Raw genomic sequence first — 20,973 nt, forward strand, 5'->3', positions numbered from 1 at the left:
TGATGATAAAATATGATTTATCATAATAGCGTCAGAATGAGGGTTCTGACATTTAGTTTCATATTAATTAAGGAGTATGAGAACTCATGTGGGTACATAAGTTCGTCAGATCATCTTTATTCTCAAAAATATATTTTGAAATTTATTGGATTCGAAAGGGTAAAATCAATGACTAAAAATGGATAATTTCTCGTGAGCTCATCGCATCAATGACTACAAAATGTGACTTATTAATTACTCATGTTCATTATTATTTAATTGATAACACAACCAACAACAGCTCCTCCATCAACAGTTCATGTGCCATGCAACACACTTCCAGATCTGCTTGTGAATCATGTACTCATGTTTCAGATCTGATATTTGTGAATCATGTGCAGCCACACCACTCAGCTCTGATGAGAGTGACACAAGAAAGTGATACACAACAATCCCTTTCTTCTGCAAGCAGAACACATGTACAAATGGCTGCAACTGCCCTCTGGGTCATATCCCATGCCTTCATTTCAGAGGTACAGTGGGAGCACTGACTCAAGTTGGGATTGCAGTCACCATTAGGATGACACAAGTCCAGTGATAGGGTCCAGACTCATCCAGGATGTCAGCCAAATGCATCATCCAAAACAATGCTTTTGCATGTGATTGTTCCTTGAGGATCAATTCACAGCCATGGGGTTCTCATGTCTCCCTGTCAGTCCATGAATCATGACAGCAATGAGTTGTTCCTTTCACCTTCTATTGGGGATAAAACCTGATGTTGAAATAGCAGCAGTGGAGGGACCATGGAAACAACTCTATGATTTACTAAATTAAGCTTTTGATCAGTAAAATTTAGGCTCAATGTTTCTGTCTCTCTTGTTGTTCATCCTATCAGCTGGGGAGGCTTTTCACACATTGTATGTTTGTGAATGATCATGTACCTTTTCCTGTTCTAGAAAAAGGATTATATATATATATATATATATATATATATATATATATATGTATATATATATATATATGTATATATATATATATATGTATATATATATATATATGTATATATACATACATATATATATGTATATATACATACATATATATATGTATATATACATACATATATATATGTATATATACATGTATATATATATGTGTATATACATGTATATATACATATATATATGTATGTATATATACATATATATATGTATATATACATACATATATATATGTATATATACATACATATATATATGTATATATATGTATGTATTTATATATATATATATGTATGTATATATATATATGTATGTATATATATATATATGTATATATATATATATATGTATATATATATGGAATTTTTCCAATACAAAATCCTTTTCCAGTATGACTGAAACCAAAATAATTGTGACCTGTTTTCCTTTGGTTTTCCTTTTTCATTTCTCCTCTTCTTTTCTTAACTGTAGATATGTGTGTCCTATTCCAAATTCCACACCTTGAGCCTGATCTGATCAATCTGGGCAGTAGATGAGTTATTCTCATTTTGGAAGCTTATGAAACAATGAACAGCTTCAAGCACACATGAAATGACTAGCTTTCTTTCATTTGGTAACACACCTCACAATCAGAAACATAATTCTAGTCTGCAAGTTTTAATGGATTAGCATACTGCTGGCACTGGTAACTGTGGAAACATCTCAATATCTCCAATGTTCATCTCCTGAGCAAGAAATTGCAGCTGAAACATTCCTCCTCAAACTTATGTCTGAATGATTCTTCATAAAGACAGAGTGTGATCTAAATATAATTCTGAACTATAATTATACTGCTGTTGCTGTAGATATTGAAGTTTTAGAGTAGGTTATGCATTTTAAGGACTGGGCCAAGAGTGGCTCAGCTGATGATTATTCAAGCCCAGTCTGATCTCCAAATTATTCAAGCATTCAAATAGGAGTAAAATGATGTAGAACAGTGTAGCTTCATGGATGGGTTTTGCAGGAACTTGTATAAGATGTGATAAGCCTATAAGAGATTACAATGTGCAAAATTAGTGACAGCAGCACAAAAATAAGTTTACTAGCAGCCTCTGAGTTGACTAAAATGGATTGCAATTTTCTTGTTGACTTGTTTTTTTTATAATGTCAGTAGCCCTTATTTTTAGAGATTGACTTATAGTTCCCTCAATCATGAGATAAAGTCAACATTTCACTCATGGATCCCCAATTAATTAAGTGCTTCAGTGGAATGGGTGATTTAATAGGTCATAAATCATGAGTCTCATGACCTGCAAACGACAATGAACAATTTTGCCTGTGACAGCAGAAGTGCAATTTATAAGGAATTCTCACCCTAATAAATCTTGAAACCATCATTTGCAGTGAACTATGAACATTCTGATCACTTCACAGGAAACAAATTAAGAGTTGAATGCAGGCTCAAACTATCAGATGGAGTGACAGTGATAAAAAGATTTCAAGCATTCAAAGTGATGTTTCAGTGAGATTATGGTTTCAGCAGATCCACCAAAGAAAAGAAATCAGTCTGATCACCTCACAGGAGAAAATAAATCAGTCTGAACAATTTTGCCTGTAACAGCAGAAGTGCAATTTACAAGGAATTCTCACCCTAATAAATCTTGAAACCATCAGTTGCAGTGAACTATGAACATTCTGATAACTTCACAGGAAACAAACTAAGAGTTGAATACAGGTTCAACACTTAATCAAAGTGATGTTTCAGTGAGATTATGGTTTCAGCAGATCCACCAAAGAAAAGAAATCAGTCATTTAATCCTTGTAAATATGTATATGGTACAAATGGAAATCTCAATGCCATATTGTCCAGTCAGATTAGCTCATAAAGGAGATTTCAATGCCACTCTACATTGAGATTTCTCTTCCAAACTCTAAGCATTCATAATCCATATATATACATTACTTTCTGTTGATTAGTTTCAGCTGAGAACTAAAGATTAGCACCTGAAACTTTCTCTCTCTCTCACTCACTCACTTGATCTTGAACTATAGAATCTGAAGCTGTAGAGTTGATCCTTTGAAGATATCTGCCATGAGAGGGAAAGAAATTATATTTCATATAATTTCCAAAGTTGTAGGCTTTTTCTGTGTTCTCTTTCCACCTTAGCAAATTGAGTCTCCTTTCATGTCATGTTTGACTTTGAGGCTGCTCTGAGTCTTTTTTTTGGATCAATCAAGCTCTGAAAATTTTCAGCTGATATCCACATTTCTCTCTCTCTCTCTTTTTTTTTTTTTTCTGGTTATTCTCTTATTTTTCTTTATATTTTTGATCGAATTCGAGTTAGTTTATCCACACGCAATCTTCACCGTTCATTTACATCAATCCAGGCTGCGGCACTAAATTGAGCGAATCCAGGCTGTTGCGGTCGCAGGTTGATGCGAAGGTTTGCCGGCCTCGCATGTTTCAACCGTTGGATTTGCGAGACCGCAGCCACCCGAAAGCACTTGCGTTCGCAGGTGCTGCCCACTTAAATGCGCCTCCTCCCAAATTTGACATCCCCTATAACTATTATTCGAGCGTTTGCTTGCTTTTGTTTGTTTCGATTCGACCCGGCGATTAGCTTCTGGAATCGCCTCTCTTTGGATCTCGCGGGCTCCCTAATCTGGGGAGACATGGATGTCATAGAAGCCTTCCGATCGATGAGTTGGGAGCAGGAGTCGTACCCCGCCTACGAGGACTTCCTGGCGCTGCCCTTCTTCGCGCTGTTCTTCCCCACAATCAGATGCTTCCTGGATAGGTTCGTCTTCGAGGTACGTGATTTGATGGATTGTGTCTCTTGTTTGTGTTGAGCTGTCCTGAGTTGGCATAAAAGTTTTGGTTTTTATACTTTTGGATGCAATTTATCCCAAAGATCCGATCTTGCTGTGATTAGCTTGATTAGAGAGCTTTCGTCTGGGCGAATAGCTCGGTTCCTAGTAGTGGATCTTCTTGCTCCGCCGAAAGGAAACCTATCTTCGGCAATGTTGTGGTGTGAGAAAGAAGAGTTCCAATATGTGTTTGTGTAAGACCAAGATTCTCACATCTGGGATCCTTTTTGGCTATGCCTCTTGAGGTAGTTTCATGTAATGAAAAGAAAACAAAATGTGGGCTTTATATGTGCTCTTGATCTTATTAATGACAAAATACTTTCTTTTGTGGGTTTTTGATCCATCATGAATGAAGTTATACTTTGGGTATTGGGATCCCAGTGAAGTTGGATGCTAATTTATTAAATTTACCTTTAATCAGTTGGCATCATTGCTAATGTCTAAGCTGCTACAGACATAGCCTGTGTACACTAATAATTAAATAAATGAATAAAAGGAAGAATGAGCAAAATATTTATCTCCAGAAAGCTGTTTTGTTGTATCTAGGATAAAATTGTGCTGGAAAGTATGGGTTATGACAAGCAATAGTCCAACCAGATCGACCAATGCATCCAAAGAGATTCCACTGTCCTGATTGTTGCAATCTAGACTTGAATGGCAATAAATATATTTCAGCTATGAGCAGTTTTGAGTTCCCTCCCCAAACCTTGCATTGGCATGACTCTGCTACAATCCATTTGAGGTTTTGTGCTATATTGAGTTAAATGCCTTATTATGGAAGCATCGATGTGGTTAAGATCAATCCTTGTTTGGTCATATGTTAGAGAATAATTAGTATAGTTAAGTTTTATCAACTCTAGTTTAACAGTTTGCTGCTTAGGGAAAAATGATATATATTTTTATAAAAAAGTTCCTAGAGCAGGTTATTTTGTCCTGTCCTACAACAACGGATCTGTGGTAACTGAAAAAAGATAAGTCTGATGCAACATGAAAAAGTTAAGTTTCTGCTTGGTTTTGTTAGAAGTCCTTTATATCTCAGTGTTGGGTAAAATTTTTGGAGGTTCAAGTAAATGTTCTTCTTTTGTTGTTGCTGAATATAAAAGATGTTATTCCTTGAGATTTCATGGTTCTGATGGCATTAAGTAATGTAGATCATATTTAGATGATGGTTGGGTCTTCAGGATTATGTCAGAGGCAGATGGTCTACTGAAACAAATATTAGTCTACTTTGCTGAAATCGATTTGTCAAAAAAGAACTGAACAGAATTTGTGGAACTAAATTCAACCTAGTAATTTGTGTCCATTGTTTGGTGAACACTATAGTTCCTTTGAGTACGGTTACTAAAATACCATGGAATTTAAAGTGTAATTCGTGCTGCACTCCTTGATATCCTTTCTGTGGTACCATGTTTCACACTGCCATTTCAATTATGGATTAAGTGGTATGACTATCTTGTAGATCATATTCAAGAACATGATCTTAGTAGAGAATCTATATGGATTGGTAGGTGATTACCATCTATGGGTTAGCATTCATCAAACTTATGTTATATTCTAGATATCTACTTGTATTATTACAGCACATGATGATTTTTTTTCTTGTTTCTGAGGCCTTTGAATAACTTGTGATATTTCACATCTGATCACAAGAAAATATGAGTACCATTTATTATCAAAACTGTTGTTCTTTTGCTTACCTCTGTATTCATCCTTGGCTTATTTGACATGCATCTGTATCTGATCCGTATGTCTGTATCAATATAAGGCAACCCCTGTTATCATTATTGAGTTCAATTTACATCAGCAATGTTTTGTACGAAGGCATCTGATACATATATAAATCTAATGCCTTTCTTGGATCTCTATAGAAATTGGCTATGCGACTTATACCTCAAACGGTGCCTAAAGATTTCGGTGCTGAAAATGAAAGGAGAAGAAAGATCAACAAATTTAAGGAATCAGCATGGAAATGTGTTTATTTTCTTTCGGGAGAGCTGCTGGCTCTGTCTGTCACATACAATGAACCATGGTTCACGAGTACTAGGTATTTTTGGGTAGGACCAGGAGATCAAGTGTGGCCTGATCAGAAAATAAAGTAAGATTTAATATTTTTTTGATGCAGTCTTCTCCTATTAACCGGCTTTTTAATGGCATCCTAATTGGATACAAATATCAGTATTGAGTATTTCTTTCATCCAGGTTGAAACTTAAGGCTGTTTACATGTATGTTGCTGGTTTCTACACATATTCTATATTTGCCCTTATATTCTGGGAAACGAGACGGTCCGACTTCGGAGTGTCAATGTCTCATCATGTAGCAACTGCGATTCTCATTGCGCTGTCTTACATATTCAGGTTAGTCTTTCTGCTGGATAGTTTTATGCCAACCATCATGCTAACAGAAACCTACCAATCTACCATAGACAAATTTGTTACTAGCTGGCAGTTCATGCTGGTCAGCATGTACTTTCTTGTAAACTTTGCTTTACTTTTAATTTGCCTCAGATGAATAAATATGTTTTATCCAATAGTCCTCTGGTCACACCCAAGATAAAGGATATGATCCAAAATCTCCACCAAAACTCACAGTTGGACATGATCACAAATCTTATAGAACTAACTCATATGATCACACCCTATTATGATACATGCATGATAGATAGCTGCAGATATATATATATATATATATATATATATATTTGTGTGTGTGTATATATGTGTATGTATATGCATACATACATACATACATACATACATACATACATACATACATATATATATGATAAGTCAACATTTGGTTGTCATTGGTGCGATCCTGTAGGCTCGCGAGGAATTGTCCGCTTTGGACGTGCTCGCATGGTTTTATCTTTTCGAGGCTCGTGAGCCCCAAAAGGTGTCTTTGAGGGTAAGGATAACCCGACGAACTTATGAGCCCTTCTCAACCAATGTGGGACTAAATGTCCTTATCAGTGTTCCCTCCCGTAGGGGAGCTAAGGGCTCAGGGCCCTCCTTCTAACGTTATTCTGATAAGTCAACATTTGATTGTCATTGGTGCAACCCCGTTGGCACGCGAGGAATTGTTTGCTTTGGGCAATGGGCGTACCCCTATGATTTTGCCCTTTTGGAGTTCATGAGCTCCAAAAGGCACCTTTGAGGGTAAGAGTAACCTAGCGGGCTTATGAGCCCTTGGTTCCCTTATTTCTCAACCAATGTGGGACTAAATGTCTTTATCAGTGCTCCCTCCCGTAGGGGAGCCAAGGGCCTAGGGTCCTCCTTCTAGTACTAATTTGATAAGTCAATATTTGGTCGGTCCGCCATTGGTGCGACCATGTAGGCGTTCGAGAAATTGTCCGCTTTGGGTAATGAGCGTAGAAGGAGGGCCTTGGGCCCTTGGCTCCCTTAAGAGAGGTGCCTTTTGGAGCTCATGAGCTCCGAAAGGGCAAAATCGTGCGGATACACCCATCGCCCAAAGCGGATAATTCCTCGTGTGCCTACAGGGCCATACCAATGGCGGACTAACTAAATGTTGACTTATCAGATTGACGCTAAAAGGAGGGCCCTAGTCCCTTGGCTCCCCTACGGAAGGGAGCATTGATAAGGACATTTAGTCCCACATTGGTTGAGGAGTAGGGGAACCAAGGGCTCATAAGTTCGCCGGGTCACTCTTACCCTCAGAGACGTCTTTTGGGGCTCACGTAAGCCCCAAAAGAATAAAATCGTGTAGGTATGCCTAAAGTGGACAATTTCTCGTAAGCCTATGAGGTTGCACTAATGATGACCAAACATATATATATATGTATGTATATATATGTATATATATGTATGTATATATATGTATATATATGTATGTATATATATGTATATATATGTATGTATATATATGTATATATATGTATATATATGTATATATATGTATGTATATATATGTATATATATGTATGTATATATATGTATGTATATGTATGTATATATATGTATATATATGTATATATATGTATGTATATGTATGTATATATATGTATGTATATGTATATATATGTATATATATATATGTATATATATATGTATATATATATGTATATATATATGTATATATATATGTATATATATATATATATATATATATATATATATGGTCAGTGTAGAAGCTTAAACATTATTATCAAGTACTTGTAAAGTAATTAAAATCTATGATCTAGATAATATCAGTATCTAAAACATAGTGAAAGCCATCTATCATCACATGACAATATAAGTGTGGCATGAGGTCCATCACTATAGTATAGTCCAAGAAGAATAAATTACTTCATCTAATACATCACCCATAATGATATCAAATCCATGTAGTAAGTGTCTCAATGTGCATCCTCAACCTTATCGTCAACTGGAGTCTCAACCTCAACCAACTGGAATAATATGACCTACTTCAACCAACTGTTTCATCTGGAATAATATGACCTACTTCAGTCATCACTTCTGGGCAGGTGGTCAATGAGTATATGAAATAGTAAGGGTAAGCAACTCAAAGTAGGAATGATTAGGTCGATCATTAAATAATTATAAATAAGCATTGATAATCATAGAATTAAAAACTCAGATGCTAAAAGAACATAAGCATTTATAATTTGATATTAGCAGTATTGAGCATCATACACGTTTTCACTTATGCATGTATTCACTATAAGCATTTTTCTTATAGTTTACATGCCTTCATGAATGCAGAACCATACTAATATGAACTTGTTATCTTGATGACATCCATATGTTCTTAGTGTGGCAATGTTCTTAACATTATTTACTTTGTGTGACATAGCATTTCATACTTGACATGTCCACTCTGAAGTAGCTTGGGATATCTCTGAGGTTGCATACACAACAAGTATTTGGGACATCATATGCTTCAACAAACTTGCTGCAGATGTCCCTGGATATGTACCATACCTCTAGTGGCAAGCTTCCTCAATATCCACCTCTGAGGTAGCATACACAACAAGAATTTGGGACATCATGTGCTTCAAGAAACTTGCTACGGACGTCCCTTGATATGTACCATACCTCTAGTGGCAAGCTTCCTCAATAGACTTGTACTCCTTCCTCATGTGTGCATGGGTTTGCCATTATAGGAGTTCACCTAACTAGAATATATACCATAACAAATGTAACTAAAATATAAACTTTAAAGTGCATGAATGCATTTATATTATACAAAGGATATTTGCATTTATATTATAATTCCTGCTCACTAGTTCACTTCATCCATCTTATCCCTTTAATGTGAATTTCATATATGTTCGACTGTTAGTGCATACGGATTCATGCTGGTGCATGATATAATTGCTGGGGTGTGACATGCACCTGTGTGCACTGGCATGCATAAAATATGTTGAGATCTGGCTTGTAAACTAGCACATGCTAGCATGAGCTCAGCTCTTAATGCATTAATTCATGTATGGTTGGCGGGCAACCAGACATTACATATAGAAGATAAAGAATCTGAGCAGCATTATAATTATCAGACATTAGCCTTGGCGGGCAACCAGACACTACATATAGAAGATAAAGAATCTGACCAGCATTATAATTACTTCATGATTGTTGCATCAAGTTATCAACAACCAGTTCTTGCAAGCAAGCATTATATAAGCCATAAGGTAATGCTGGCGGCCTGAATGGTCAAAGTACTTGTGATTGAATGCAGTCATTGACAAAATATTGGTAAGAAGTAAAAGGAAAGTGATAGTGGACCCATTCCAAAGACCAATGAAAGTTATACCAACAGGATTATGGCAAAGAATGTAAAAATGCCAGTCGTAATCATAGCTTGATACACTATCAAGTTATTAGACTAACAAAATTAAGAAAATAATGATAAAAGAGTTCAATCAATCATTTATATGTACATCAATCAGCTCGACAATATAACTATCGAGTTATGAAATACCAATTAAAGAAGAAATTTAGAAAATAGATGGAATTAAAGCGGAGTAAAGCTAGGAATGTTTGGCCATGATAGGCTGAACACAATTTGTTTCATTTAATTCAACCATAGTAATTGTTCTGATGATATGGTTGATCCTATATTCGTACTACCATGTGAACTCTAATAACTTGCTATATCAGGTGAGATTTCCCCAAAATTTTAGTAAAAAAATTACTCTTGCTGATTAGATTCAAGTTTTGTTAATTGGAGAAAGTTGATAGCATCCTAGAATTAAGATGGTGCAGCACTTAGAGAGTGCTAGATGATTTTGGAAAAATCCATTTTTTTTGTTTAATTTGCATTTATGTTGTGTCTATACTGGATTTTTCTGTGACTATTATTTTCAATTCTTAAATTCCACTGATGACAGTTTTTGTTCCAAACTTGAAAGCCCAACAGTATGAGCTAGTTTTTTTTTTTTCTTTCTTTCAGAGCATCAAAACTAGTGGAGGCATGGTATTTTCTGTACCAACTCTTATATGAGGTTGAGTTTTATAAATAAATGAATCAAAGCCACAAATCACATCATAAAGTAAACTACTATTCTATAGAATGGTTTCTCCTAGGTGTGACTATTAAGCCCTAAAATGTTACCTCTTCTTTATATTTATTCATTGATTGGGAGCTGCATTTGGTTGGTTCATTGGCTTACTTGTGCCATTGAGATGATCTTGCTCCCGAGATCAGAGCTTGTCATTTACTTATTCCAGTCTTCTATTAGGTCCATGCAAATGTTGTTGGGTTGTTCCCTAGTTGATGAGGTTAATCTGCAGTTGCTAAGGTAGATTTTCTACTCACTGATTACAGCCCTTAATCAATTCCATCTTGCTAAGCTTGTCATAGTTTAGAATTTATCACAAAATCTAGAGGTTGTATCAGGGTTAGAAAAAAAGTTACGATTCTTTTTGGAAAAGAAAACAGCAAGATTACAAGAAGCTCTCAAGCAGTCAGAGTTCAAAATGCCATCAAAATCTCTAGGAACTCCTTAGTTTGTACTTTGAATTACAAAGTCTGTTAAACCTCTGAAATTGGCAATTCAATCGGCAACTCTGTGTAGATTTTTAGTAATTCTCCATTATAAAAAAAAAACCCATTGGGGCACATGTTTGGATGATAATTTTCCTACAGCGAATCCATTTGACAACTGAGGTATCTAACTACATGTTTCCTCTATCTTTTGTTTTTCTTTTTAAACAGGTTTGCTCGTGTTGGTTCAATTGTTTTAGCCATACATGATGCAAGTGATGTGTTTCTGGAAGTAGGGAAGATGTCTAAGTATAGCGGTTCTGAATGGCTTGCTAATGCTTCATTTCTTCTGTTTGTTGCATCATGGGTCTTACTTCGTCTTACATACTTCCCATTCTGGATACTCCGAAGTACGAGGTAAGTATCTTATGCTGAATTCAAGTCTTTGGTTGGCTTATTATTATTATCAATTATTCTGAATATTGTTGCATTATGACTTTGTAATTACATTATAGAACATCTATGTTGGTTTCCCTAGTTGTCAATCGTGTATTTGTTTCACTTGCTTTATATCAGGAGTCCGACCTGTGTTAGAGGAAAACTAAGATTATGATGGTTCTTGTAATCATTTAATTCATGCTACATCTTAGCTTGCTGAACTTTAGTTTAAGCACATGACTGAAATATTAAAGATTTGAGTGTCCCATCCATACATAGTAGAGAATTACATGTAGCTGAAATTGTTCAGGCTTATACATTGTTTTGCAAGGTATCATTGATGAATAGGATTGAAGTTTCAGTTGGCACAGGAGGTTGTCCTCAGTGTCATGCCATGCTTGCAGGCATGGGTTCTCTTTACTGTGTCAGGCCAATTCTTTTGACATGTTTTGGCCTGCACAGAGGCATGGCAATCATACCATTCCAGCAACATACTGAAATCCTCTATGCTGCTGTCTGCTGATATTTGAAAACCTTGTCTATAGAGACCATGAGTTGCCATATTGTTGAGCATTTCTCTTTTTCATCACAATAAACATTGATGATAGAAATGTATATTCTTTGTTTTTCCTTCCTGGAAGAAATTAGAAGCATTTCTAGAATCTTCTAATAGGAAGATTTTAGATGTCATGAATCCAGAACTTCATGTTGAAACAAATTTGACTTTTTTGGGGGGTTTCTTTTGGATCCTCTGCTAAATTTCTTTATAAAAGCTGAGTGTTCACTTTGAAGATCTTGAAAACAGTGATGAAAGAAAGTTTTAAAAGGCTGAAGTTTCATATCTGGTGTATGACTAATGGTAATTTATAAATTTAATCTAAATTCACTGTTGATCCAGTTGGACTTCCAAACATCACAGTATTGAAATATATCATCCATGGATTGTAGCATTGGCTATTTTGCTTATAATGGTTCTTTCATGTGGAATTGAACTTTAAATGAACATGTCATAAAGTTGTACTTTGGTCATACCACAGAGATTTGGGGATGCAGGTTGACAAGAAATAGACAACATGCAATTTTAGATGATTAATATATTTGGAAGGTCCTTTAGGTTATTATTATCCCCCTTTCTCTTCCTTTTGAGAGTAGGATCAGTAGTCATATCATCTAAGTGAAATCGCATGGTTTTCCAACTTCCAATACATCTCTCAAACATTTGTGAAGGTGAAGCATGTATTTTCTGGCAGAGCCATGTTTTGGCATCACAGTTCTATATTCACTTTTATATTTCAATCATGTTAATTTTGCTGAATAAGGTAAATAGTTTTACAGTCTGTGTTATAAATCTATGAACAAATTAAAGCCAATAGCTTATAAATTGCTTTCGCATGCTTACTAGCAGATTGCAGAATTCTGGAACCGTAATGAGCAAAAAGAAACTAAGCACAAGACTAAGTTTAATGCATCAGTTCTGTTTTTGTAGGGTTGTTCACTTGAGTTGGAATACTAAAATATAACTTGGTGATTCTTTTACCTTCTATCTGGCAGTTATGAAGTCCTCTTGACTTTGGACAAGGCAAAGCACAAATTTGAAGGACCTATATATTATTATGTGTTCAACACCCTTCTATTCTCGCTGCTTGTTCTTCACATCTATTGGTGGGTATTGATCTATCGGATGCTTGTAAACCAAATCCAGTCTAGAGGCCATGTTGGGGACGATGTTCGATCTGGTAAGTATTGTCCAACTTCTGCATATGGATGGCCAACATGTTTCTACTGCAATGTGAAACTTCTAGTGGTCTATCCAAGATAGATGTTAGGCTTAAAGATTTTGGTACTGCAATTACAAAATTTCTGTTGTTCGGCATACTGATTACCTGCCATCTTTAATAGAACTCAAATTTATTTAACTGCATTATACAACCCCATCACTGCCGCTGTATGATGTTTCTTGAATTTTTCTTTTCATTATAGATTCTGAAGGTGAAGAGGAACACGAAGATTGACTGCTGATATTTTCTGACCATGCCGATATATGAACATCAGAGTCATGGGAAGATCTTCATTTCTCTTTTGCTTTTACGGTGCCAGCTACTAGTATTCAAATTGGTGTACAAATTTTAGAGAAAATCCTGTTCTCTCTTTTTAGGTTGATTGACATGTAAGATTCACAAGATGAAAACAGATCTCCAGCATGATTCTTCCCCCATTTGGTGAGTAGTTGTCATTGGAGATATCTCCTTACTACTGGAGGGCATCTGTATGTTTTATGTCAAGAACAGATGGGGTCACCCGCACATAGACATTATTATTATTTTGGTAGGCATTCATATTTTGGTCAACCAGCACAGTTGATGCATTCTGAATTCTGTATTTTATTCAACAGTCAACAATTTTCAAAATGTGTGTTGATTTGGTTTTTCTGAGTTGCTCCTTAAATTTATGTCATCTTATGTTTCAAGATTGGATGTTGATCTGCAAAAAGAACAAGCAATTTTTATTTTTGTTGCATGTGAAAATTGATGTTTCTCCGCAATCTATAGATTCTCGTGTAGAGTATTCAAGAAAAATACAAGAAAAATACAAATGATCCGATACAGGTTTTTACGACAGATAGATGCATCGGTACATGCTGACTTGTATTATATGATGTCACAAAAATAAAAATAAAAAGTTAAATACAGATTGATAAAGATCTATATTTTTTTTTCCTTTATATTGGACGGTTGAGATCAAATCATCGGCTGAGGCTATTGGGCCCAATTCACTCCAACAAACTCAACGGCCCATATTGTCCCAGTATCAGTTCATGGGCTTCAAGGATCTTTTCTGTTACGAGAATATAACGTAACGGGTGGGATTCTGTTACGAGAATATGACGGAACGTTATTTCGAACCGCGTTATTAGATTTCCATTGCCGCGCTTGGGGAAGGGGCGGTATTATGTGCCGCGGAGCAGCAGAAGCGCCCGTACCAATTTTTCAAACGCCCAAAATTGAAACCCTTCCCTCGTCGTCGAGGCCGAAAGAGAGCGCCATGGAATCCGGCGGACCCCGAGAAGACGATTTTTCCGGTCGATTCCAAGGTCCTCTATGTCTTCTCCATTCCTTTGTTGAGAGATCTGATGAGAAACCCTTTTGGCAACATTTCCAGTTTTTCATCTGCGATCTGATCTCGTTCGATTTTTGATGATTTTTCCCTTCTTTTGTGATCGTTGCAAGGGTTTCTTTGTTTTCAGGTAATGGGATTCGGCCGATTCAAGGTATGGAATCGGTTGTCGCCACAGTCAGTGGATACCACGGGACGGAGCGGTTTAAGCTCATCAAGCTTATAGCCCAAACTGGAGCTAGTTACACCGGAGCTATGACGAAATCAACTACACATCTGGTGTGTATCTCCACCTGTTTTTTTGTGGATTCTTATGTTAATCGTGCTGGTGATTGCAAATTGTTTGATTGGAGAATGATATGTGGACAGTACTTCGATATGAATGTAGGTGTGTTGGCAGTTCGAAGGTAAGAAGTATGACATGGCGAGAAGAACTGGAGCACATATAATTAGTCACCGTTGGTTTGAGGATTGCTTAAAGGAAAGGAAGCGTCTTCCTGAAGATCCCTATGCCGCACAGAGGTGCCTTTTGTTTATCTTTTTGCTTTGCCATGTTATGTGGATTAATCTGGTGTGTACTAATTTCCACTATGTAGGGCCATCGCCGGCCATATTATCCGTAAGATGTACTTAATAGAACCTTGAGTTGCATTCTGTGGAGTATCCCACTATTCTTTGTTCTTGATAATCCAGTATAGACAATTGACTTGCAAAGTATGAAATAGTATAGATCTCTAGTGAATTATAAATTGATTTTTAAGTCAGGATGATGAGAAATTGTGACAAATAGTTTACGAGCTTCCATATAAAATCGTACGTTCTCCCTGTGCTAAATGAGACTTGGAGACAAGAAATATTCCATATGTTGTCTTTGGAGTTCGACAACATACAACTTTACGTAATGAGGTTTTAATTTATGAAATTATCAATTGTGTAACATGGTTCATGTTCTGTATTAGACGATCAACTAAGGATTGCCTTAGTTGGGTGTTGATCGAGGATTGGCACAATAATATCCGCTGTATGCTTCATTGATTATGGCATTCAATTCTTGTCAATTCCAATGTTCGTTACATGCCTATACTTGTGCCTGATATTCTGCATGGACAAAATATATGACACATATCCATTACCAATGATTCTACCATTCCAACACTATATGTGATGTAGGGTAGCCTGAACATGGAGCAAGCATCGGGATTGATATCATATAACTGAAAAATATTTTGTACCCTGTTTCTTTTTTTTGAAGTTCTAAATATCTTTGAATTGTTTCTTCAAAGGGTTTTTTAGAATGATATGAATAATTAATCTTTTTTCACTTATCTGTAGATTTAATTGGATTTGAATGGTTTTCACTTTGGACATTCTTTTTCACTCTGTACATCTACAATATGTCTCAGGCATTTAACATCACTTGTATACTTATTTTTCTGTCACTTGGTTCTTTGCAGTGGACAAGAAACTGGACCCATAACTTGGGAAGTGCCTGCCGCTTTGGATACTTCTGGAAAAGGAAAAAGCATCATATCCACAGAACGATGCATGTTATCTGATAATTTCAGTGCATTGAATTGCAGAAACATAGTAGAAATTGATGCAAGTTATCTGGATTGGTCTGACTCACAACTATTACACAAAGTAAGTTGTGAACTTGTGCATTTGCATGGTCCTAGTAACTCGATCTTTGTCCAAGTAGTGTTCTATGCGTTTATGATGGTGTACCTCTGTTGTTGAGTTGTCATCACATGAAATACATTTATAGTTTCTTTGTATTTTGCTTTACTCCAGAATTCTAATTCACTTTTTTTAAGATATTGTAGAACTCAAAGAATTTCGAAGAAATTCCTTTACTGATAAGATTATGTGATATCTGCATAATCAAATAAGAGGATACACAGAACTTTTGTTTTAAAAAAATAAATGATGCATTGTATACACACTCAAAATAAATTTGGTGGACAGTATAAGTAGTCAAACGAACTATACCTTATGTTGGCCATTTGCTGCCTGCCACAAATGATAAGCGAGTGGTTTACTCTAAAATACATGTGTACAGTGCTCCCAGTTATTAGGCATGGACACAACCCCTTGCTTCTGGAATGAATACATAAAGCTGTTCCAACTGTTGTCTGAAAGGGCAACAATTGCTACAATATCTTCCAATCAAATATTGTAACAATTTCTCAACATCTTTAAATATGAGCCATTGCTAGTGGCTGATAAGAATTTTACAAAAGTTCAGAATATGCTTCTACAGCTTGTCATTAATAGGTGCATTATCAGAAATGTCCTAAATATGGATAAACTTGACTTAGCTAGTGCTCTATGATCCTTTTAGTAGCTTATGTTTGCATTTACATTCCCTAAACTAAGTTGTAGTTTTGTGTGCACTTATTTCTCTTAGTTTTTTTGTTTCCTTGTTAGTTTCAACTTCTTTCTATTTAAACAAAATTTGGTTATGTCAATTGTCATGAATTACAACAATTCTATTTTGTCTTGGCATAACCATGTTTATCCGATTACATGCAGTGTAGGGAGTCTAGTACATTCCCAAAAGTGTGCTCATCAAGCAAGAAGAGAAACCTGTTTGATGCTACTCAAGATGTTACTTGTAAACCAACTCGAAGAAGTAATCGCCTTAAGAAGAAAGCATACTGTAATCTTTTGAATTATGTGAGTTTGGGCCAGAAGCAAGGAACTTCTGTAAAGAAATTTAGCAGTCATGTTGAAATCATTGATCTTGATTCAACCTGTGAAAATACTTCGAGAAGGAGGCTTGGATCGTCATCTCAAGGAAAAACTACGGACTTTATGCTTTCTGATCATGAGGGAAGTGGAATAGAAGGGCTTGAACAGGATGGTGTAGAAGAGCTTAGGAATGACAATATTCTATCTGACAATGGAATATTTTCAGATAATGAGAATTTTGAATGTATAGGTAAAATGCTTGGTTCTTCAGAAAATGCAAGGAATGATAATGAACACCATAAAGAAGGTGAAATTCTTTATGAAGCAGGTGCCTACAAGCAAGCAGAATTATCGTGTGTTATATGCTGGACAGAGTTTAGCACGACAAGGGCTGTTTTACCTTGTGGGCATCGCTTCTGCTACTCCTGCATTCAAGGATGGGTTGACTGTTTGGTATGTAGTTGTAAACTTTTCTAAGCATTTAAAATTTTCTTGCACATTTATCATAATAATTGCATATATCGTGTTTCTACAACCACAAGTAACCCTTGATTTGCTACACCTAGCAATCAACCTTTTTTTGGTTGTGGTCCTTTTGGATGTGTTTGGATGTCTAAAGAAATAATATTTATTAAAGCAGTTTCTTTACTAACTTTTTTTATAAGTTTTGACAAACATAGAGGACAAAGTCACCTCTGCCTTCAACGTCATCTTTTGGGCCCATCCGAAGGGCAAAATTGTGTGGGGCTCATCCAAAATGAATAATTCCTCGCAATCCTCCATGTTTGCACCAATAAAGACAAAACATGGATCACTTTCTTTCAATTAATGCTGCTAGTGCATACTTTTCTAGGACTAACTGATAAATTTGTTATAATGAGAAATAAAATGCGCCATGATATATGGTTAATATGCATTGTTTGGTAGAATGTCTTTATTTTGGTTTCTATGTGGATGGTGTGTTTTCGGTCTCATAATTATTGTGTTTTAGGCTTCAAGAGGCAAGATTTCGTCATGCCCTCTATGCAAGTCCAGTTTTACAAGCATGAGAAAGATGGACACCTCTACTGATCAGAAGATATATTCTCAAACCATCCCGTCTGAATCTTCGAACATAGACATTATTATGGTCTCCAACAATGGAAATGACAGTGCCAGAGCCTCAGTAAGCTTTGTTTTTCACTTTTCTTCTTTCTGCATGACAATCCATAACGTTGAGTGATCATTTTCATCGCACTGTTCTTCCAAGCCTACACAGTACACTGTGATGCACTTCATTCTGAAATTGATATATCAGCAGATAAATTTTCAGTTCATTTTACCTTGATACAGATTTCTTATATTTAATCAACCATTCTCTTGTTGATTCAGATGCCCATGGATCCTGCTTGTTCTGTATGCCACAACCGTGAACCAGAAGATCTTCTTCTTTGCTGCTGCATCTGCCAATCTCAGTGGGTACACTCTTACTGCTTGGACCCTCCAGTGTCTCCATGGACCTGCATCCACTGCAGGGATCTCCGAACACTTTATCAGCGTTTCCGCTGATATGAAGGTTCCTGATGCAAGTATAGTAGTTCTAGACATTTTTAATGGGAGGAAAGCGTGATTTTAATGGGAAGAAATCAGCTAACAGTTGTATAATAACAACCCTACGTGAAGGGAGGTCAGATTGATGGATCTGTAATAAAAAAGCCTTCTCTATCAGTGGTTCTTAAAGAACAAGCAAATGTGATTTCCATGATATTTGTCCCTCTTTGGTAGAAATTACAAGCAATATCGGATTGGTATGGAAGAGCAATTAGAGCTGGAGTTTCTGATGTATCAATTTGTTGGAATATATTAATCTGAGAGAAAGGGAGGGAGGAGAGACAGTCAATATATTTGGTGACGTGCAACCAAAAGCATGGAAAGGAATTTGCTGCTACTCCATAAGTTGGAATATATTTGGTTTCCCTTCCCCTTGAAGAGGTCTGCTTGCAGGAGAGTGGTTGGAATCCTGTGGGAATCAAGCAACAGGCAGCCAGACACTGCTGTTGCCTCAGAAGCACTCAATCCATATAGTTTTAGTTCCATAGGTTGTGTTTGCTAATAGCAGTTGCTTGAAAGCAACCTTAAAAGAAAGACATCAGTGTTATCCATGGTCATGGACAAAGTTGTCATGAAACAAATGGCAAAGGTGTCAAAAGTTGGCCCACATTGAACATAATTTTGGGGAGCTGTATCTTCCCCAACTGTGAACAATGTTGCAGAGCAGCAGTGCAGTGATACCTGCATCTATCCAGATGTTCTAATCTGTTTCTGAACTGTTGCTGCAAACCTGGCAGCTGGAATGTGGTTGCTGGGTTTGCTGTGACCTTGACACAACAATAATTGCCTCTTACTTTCTTCAGCATCAAGTGAAATATATTTTTGTGGCATCTCAAACAATGTACTTATAACTTGAAGAAGAAGGCTGTCATTCCATGACAATCTCATGTATTGGACTGGACTGTCTAGGATGATGAATCACCCTCGAAACCTTTCTGGATGATGTGTCCCTATGGTCTCTTCTTGTATCTGGACACGTGTTCCCTGCTTTCTGCCAGTACAGTTGCTGCTATGCCTACCGAATCAACCCTGGAAGCCGCCAGGGGTGATGTGGATCTGGTGCAGTCGGATTCCCAAGAATGAGCTGTTATGGTCTCCTGGACAGAGATGGCAGAATAATTAATTTTAATTATTACTAATTATACTTCATTGTTATTATCATTAAAGTTAATATGGAAACATTATTAATAAAGTTCAACCCACCCTGCCTTTGTCGCTCTCATCACGAGGTGGCTGATGACGAAGAAGAGAGGCTAATGGTTAGGGCTTCTCCATCAAGAAAACCTACCTCTCCTTCTTCCTCTTCCTCTCATGCCCTTCGAATCCCATCCTTAGTTCCCGTTGATCGGTTCCTCTCCACCGACACTTGGTAAATCCAGTCGATCTGATCTGATCTGATCGTCCATGGAGTCGACGGCGATCCCTCTGGAGGCCACCGACGACCAATCGACCTCCGTGGACGCGATGTTCTCCCGCCGACGCTTCTGCTGCTGCTGCATCTGGTCCGCGCCCCGCTCCTCCTCCTCCTCCTCATCTGAGTCGTGGCAGCGGATCCACGCTGGCGGCGGCGGAGGTGGCGCGGGAGACGACCGCCGGTGGTGGAGACGGGTGGTGGGGGCGGTGATGAAGGTGCGGGAGTGGTCGGAGCTGGTGGCGGGTCCGCGGTGGAAGACCTTCATCCGCCGCTTCAACCGCAACCGGCACAGCGGTGGCGGCGGCGGAAGCTGGAGGTTGGGGTCGGCGAAGTTCCAGTACGACCCCCTCAGCTACGCCCTCAACTTCGACGAGGGCCACGGCGGGAGCCCAGAAGGGGACTACGCGGGCTACCGCGACTTCTCCGCCCGGTTCGCCTTGCCGGCGTCGGCCTAATCGTCCGTAGATCTCGGACCTCTCCACTCCGCCTCTGTCGCCGCCGATCGGGCGGCGCACGCAGTGGTGGGCTCCACTTGTCCTTTTCTCCAGTAAAAAGATATTATATATATATTTATTTATATATAGTATTATTAGCATCCGTCAGTGGTGGGATCTATTTGTCCTTTTCTCGAGGAAAAAGATATATATATATATATAATATTTAGTATATATATATATATTATATATATATATATATATTATTTACTATTATTAGCTGTTGATTGGTTGTATCAAATTGATTGCGAGAATTAGCTACAAAAAATCGTGTAAGTTGCTACATATTGTGTGCATTCATTTATATGTATAATTAGCCGTTTGTTTCTGAATGAACGGTAGATCGAACGGTCGCGAAGGTGCGAAGAAGGTTTTCGGGGTCCAACCATTGCTCAGCTTTTGCGGCTTCTGTACAGTGGCCCCGCTCGAACTCAACTCCAATAACAAGAGAGGTAAATA

General features: G+C 37.2%; 3 protein-coding genes across 4 annotated transcripts; all 3 read left to right on the forward strand.

The window, feature by feature from the left end:
• The first annotated feature begins 3,533 nt into the window (after nt 1-3,533).
• Nucleotides 3,534-13,643, forward strand: LOC135674495 (ASC1-like protein 1). The gene is made up of 6 exons (XM_065184412.1): nt 3,534-3,770; nt 5,696-5,922; nt 6,027-6,182; nt 11,005-11,190; nt 12,763-12,947; nt 13,192-13,643. The coding sequence occupies exons 1-6, from the start codon at nt 3,633-3,635 to the stop codon at nt 13,221-13,223; spliced, it is 924 nt and encodes a 307-aa protein (XP_065040484.1). The 5' UTR covers nt 3,534-3,632; the 3' UTR covers nt 13,224-13,643.
• Nucleotides 13,644-14,198: 555 nt separating this feature from the next.
• Nucleotides 14,199-19,685, forward strand: LOC135675145 (uncharacterized). The gene is made up of 7 exons (XM_065185418.1): nt 14,199-14,302; nt 14,456-14,604; nt 14,714-14,847; nt 15,780-15,966; nt 16,858-17,469; nt 18,008-18,181; nt 18,388-19,685. Exons 1-7 carry the CDS (start codon nt 14,254-14,256, stop codon nt 18,562-18,564), a joined length of 1,482 nt encoding a protein of 493 aa, XP_065041490.1. The 5' UTR covers nt 14,199-14,253; the 3' UTR covers nt 18,565-19,685.
• Nucleotides 19,686-19,812: 127 nt separating this feature from the next.
• LOC103985376 (uncharacterized) lies at nt 19,813-20,965 on the forward strand. 2 transcript variants are annotated; one of them, XR_010513639.1, is made up of 2 exons: nt 19,813-20,541; nt 20,857-20,965. XR_010513639.1 is itself a non-coding variant. In XM_018826657.2 (1 exon), exon 1 carries the CDS (start codon nt 20,011-20,013, stop codon nt 20,473-20,475), a length of 465 nt encoding a protein of 154 aa, XP_018682202.2. In that variant the 5' UTR covers nt 19,813-20,010; the 3' UTR covers nt 20,476-20,799. The 2 variants fall into 2 exon arrangements, 1 of the variants encoding a protein (XP_018682202.2); XM_018826657.2 differs by lacking the exon at nt 20,857-20,965 and having other exon boundaries at nt 19,813-20,799.
• The last annotated feature ends 8 nt before the right edge of the window (nt 20,966-20,973 follow it).

The sequence above is a fragment of the Musa acuminata genome, chromosome BXJ1-5 (assembly GCF_036884655.1).
Source record: "Musa acuminata AAA Group cultivar baxijiao chromosome BXJ1-5, Cavendish_Baxijiao_AAA, whole genome shotgun sequence".
Classification (NCBI taxonomy): domain Eukaryota; kingdom Viridiplantae; phylum Streptophyta; class Magnoliopsida; order Zingiberales; family Musaceae; genus Musa; species Musa acuminata.